At 34.9% G+C, this 4,217-nt stretch overlaps 1 protein-coding gene across 1 annotated transcript; it reads left to right on the forward strand.

Moving 5' to 3' along the window:
* Positions 1 to 217: 217 nt before the first annotated feature.
* Positions 218 to 2,812, forward strand: LOC139863461 (non-structural maintenance of chromosomes element 4 homolog A-like). The gene is made up of 7 exons (XM_071852093.1): positions 218 to 362; positions 462 to 542; positions 1,269 to 1,512; positions 1,596 to 1,695; positions 1,990 to 2,206; positions 2,303 to 2,394; positions 2,579 to 2,812. Exons 1-7 carry the CDS (start codon positions 218 to 220, stop codon positions 2,810 to 2,812), a joined length of 1,113 nt encoding a protein of 370 aa, XP_071708194.1.
* The last annotated feature ends 1,405 nt before the right edge of the window (positions 2,813 to 4,217 follow it).

The following is a 4,217-nucleotide window of genomic DNA, read 5'->3' on the forward strand; positions in this document are numbered from 1 at the left end:
ACCTATAAATAAATAAATATAAATATAAATAAATAAAACCATATAAAAAAGGCAAAAGCTGGCGGAGTGGCGGGAAACGAAACCCTTAACCCCCCACGTCAACTCACGTAATAGTATTAGGATACGATTCAGCTTCTCTTGCAAGATTAATAAATCCCACCCATATTAATTAGGGTTTTTATTATCATTACTCCTCTTTTAATTAATTATCGTAACAATGTCGTCGATTAACGAAAATCCAAAAAAACGACCTAAATCGGAGAAATCGGGTGCTAATGTCACCGATCAGTTCGATTCCGAAGACTCTGCTCAGCGTAGAGTTCTTCGGTCCGGGTATCTCTCCATTCACAACTTTATTCGCGGTATACGTTTTGTTGTTTACTTAGTATTTCATATATTTAAGTTGATATATTGATTTTGATTGATATATTAATTTTGTAAATTTATTATGTAATGTACAGAACAAAAAGATGAGATTGCAGTAGCTAGTACTAAAAAGTTTCAATCGATCCTTGACGAAGTTGATGGAATGCATCATCTTGGTATACATATACACTCCCTGATTTTTAATTTGTTCACTATTTATAGGGTCCATTTATGTTACATGTTATGTTATTGTTATTGTTACTTGTATAAACTGTTAAATGAGAGTATTAAAGCTAATGAAGAAAAACAAGCATGTATATACACGGAACTTGAACCCGGCGTGAAATGGGACGAAACTAATGAAAGGGGTAAACACAAAAAAAAAACCCTTATATTTTAGTAACAACAAAAAAAAAAAAAAAAAAAAAAAAAAATTAATGTGATTTTTTTGTTGTTGTTCCGCCCCTGTATTCCATTCGTAAATGAAAATTACCAAAAAGGTGATTTTTGTTGTGCAGATTAAAGTTGAACAAGTTTTCAACTGTGCTTGTGAAATTGGTGTTAGATAATAAACTTTCTAGGTACGAGCCTCGTTGGGGTTTCACTCGTTGTATCCTTTGTTGAAAACGGTTCTATTCGGAAACGTTTTCCGTGTTTATATAAGTTTTCGTTATTATTGTCACACAAAAAAAAAGATAATGAACGTTCATGCTTTCAAAGTTTACGTTATTGTGGGTGCATATGTATATATAGTCATTGCTATAATGTTTTAAAATTTCTTTATGGTTTGAATTTCCAAAATTGCTTGTTTTAAGCAAGATAAAAAGTACTCCATATCTCATTCACTTGGTTTCTTTCAAAATTTATTTTTTATTTTTGTTGTACCTATTTGGCTTTTGTAGTCAAAGCACCAAGAGAACAAGTGTCTGATGCTGTGGCACTACAAGAACTAGTTAATACGTTGATTACTTCCGTTAGGACGCATACCACTGGAGGTATAACTCCTCCGCGATTTATCTCAAGTTTGATAACTAAATATGGTCAGACAAGGAGAAAAGAAATTAACGAAAAAGCCAAGATTCTATGGAAAGATCTTGGTTCGCACGTCTCTCCGATTCTCATGATTTGCAGGGGTTCGAGCACCATGTAAGTTAATTTTAAACATCTTTTTCACTATTGTTGGTTTTTGTTGATTCTGTATTTCTGATTATGCATGATTTTTATTAAAGGTTTGGACCTCTGTTACGTAAACCTAAACCACTATCCACTCCAATTTCACGAAAGCCATCTCGAAAGTCACTAAAGGTTAAGTTGACACAACCAAAAGAGGTATAATATTCAACTTCATGCTGATTATATCACAAGTGGTATATATATGTATTTGAATTTATGTATAGTTATTGTTACTTTTATTTTATTATTTTATGCATTTGGGTATGACCGTGTACATCTTACTTCCCCATGCCCCGCTTATGCGGAATTGGTTAATGGTTTTGTTTTTGTGTATTTAAAGTTTGACACCCCTGTCAACATAACGGTATTATGTACTTTTTTTTTGTTTGTGTGTGTGTGTATTAACAAATGATAATGCAGAGTTGTTTAGAAAAGCTATTTTTTTTTCAGATCGAGGGTAGGGTTTGTAAGGAGATGACGAATACGGACAATATTGTTGCAACAATGTTTGAGATACTTAAAGACAACACCGATGTTTGTCTTGAGAACATCACCGTAAATAGGATTTCATTTGCACAAACTGTCGAGAACTTGTTTGCTTTGTCTTTCTTGGTGAAAGACGGAAGGGTTATGATAACAGTGGATGAAAAAGGCTCGCATCATGTTTGTATGTCACGCTTCATAACTATTGTCACTAGATTTTCATAGTTGTTGAACATTTTTTTGTCTTAATTTTTTTAATAAGTGGCCTTTTTTGTATCAGCACCAAAAAACGCCCCTGCATCTAGCATGATAATGTCCAGGAAGGTTGTGCATACTCACTTCGTTTTTAAGTTTAGCTTTAAAGATTGGAAGGTACGTATGAACGTCACTCTTAAGATGACTGTAAATTGTTAGTTAATTATCTAGTTTTGTTTATCATAACACAAAATTACATTTGGAACTAATCCCATATCATAGGGTTCTAGGTATATGTTATGACACTCAGATGTAAATGAATTAGTTCAATTTTAAATGTATTATAATGTGGAAAATGCAGTTGATGAAAGATTTAGTTGCTGAAGGTTCAGAGCTGATGCCACATAGGACGAAGGAGACTTGTGTTAATCCAAAATCGGAACCAAATTGCAATGCGAACAACAGTCGAGCAACAAGGACCCCCACAAAAACGATATCAAGAAATCTGGATATGGATTTTGAAGAGGAAATGAAGCCAGATGTGATTCATGAACCTGTAAGCAATGGTGGCAGGAAAAGAAAATGGGGAATCTAACGTGATATTGTTCGAAGATTTGGGATTTTGTTTCTTTTTGTGTACAGAGGTTTCGTTGCTGTTAACTAATGTCGATGTATGAAACACTAGAATTTTTGGGTTATATAGGTACAGATCGGTAGATATTGATGTATCAGTCAGCTGTGTTTTGATTGACGATGATAACAGTAATGGTCTCTTGTATCCATCTTCTTGTTTCATTTATCTAATGGTTGTCACTTGTCAGTATAGTCATATAAGGACTACTTTTGCTGAGATCGTTCTTTACTCTTATTCATTCATGTACACCTTAAGATATACTCCGATATATTAGTGATGTTTGAACTTAAGATCTTTACAAAGCTAAAGCAGTTTGATTCTTAACGTCCAAATGAACGTTGATCCTTTTAGAGATGACAAGAGTCATAAAAGCAAAACACCTTGGAAGCCCCCCGTTCAGAATTCTTTTTACGATTTTGTTTAGAATTACGTTGTTGCCTACCGTATACGAATAAAGGGCGGCAGAGTCGTTTAATGGTTCATAGGAGGGATTAAGCTCGGGAGATTCATATACATGTCACATACTTTTCGGCTTCATAAATTGTGGGGAATGATTTTGTATTCGTGATAAAGTCAACAATGTTGTGGTAAGGTGGAAGTTGTCGCAAAATTTACACCACAAGCTCCCGTTTCTGAGGGCTAAGGGCTATCGATCAAAACGCTCAATTTTTGAATTAAATATAACGATTCGCCCCTAAAAAAGGAAATTGTCAAATGCCCTCGCAGGTCGCAAGATCGGCTTGCGACTCGTGATTTGTGAGTCATGACCGAGGAAACTGGCCATTACTAAAAACGAGTCGCAAGGTTGCAGAGCCTGATAATGATAATGCGAACCTTGCGAGTTGCAACCTTAGTGATTTTACTTATTATATTTAGAGAACAAAACAAACATTACGCTCACAAACCTAAACTAATCTTGTTCACCGAGCAAAAATAGCGATTGTGAGACATTGCACGTCGGTTACAAACGTTCGCAAACCCTTTTTATTTCTCAATTCCGCAGATTACTAAACATTAGATTCCGCCGATTACTAAACATTAAACAACGGAAACAAACCACCACCGTCAACCACCACCACCGCCGTCAAAAACCTCAAATTTCAAAAGGTCTTGAAGAATTCGAATGACCAAACTTGGAGATCTAGCAATTGATCGAATTTGAAGGTGACATTTTGAAGTAACAGTAATTTCCATACTCCTACATCTGTACAACGTACAATGGAAGATAACGAGGTAAATATTCTCCATTCTTGATTTTTTTTTTCTTTCTTATGAGCATTTCATCGAACTGTTGATGTGCAATATATGTTAAGTTTCACTCGTCACAAGACTCACAAGTCACTTTACCATGACCTTGTGAACCTTG

The sequence above is a fragment of the Rutidosis leptorrhynchoides genome, chromosome 8, assembly GCF_046630445.1.
Source record: "Rutidosis leptorrhynchoides isolate AG116_Rl617_1_P2 chromosome 8, CSIRO_AGI_Rlap_v1, whole genome shotgun sequence".
NCBI lineage: Eukaryota > Viridiplantae > Streptophyta > Magnoliopsida > Asterales > Asteraceae > Rutidosis > Rutidosis leptorrhynchoides.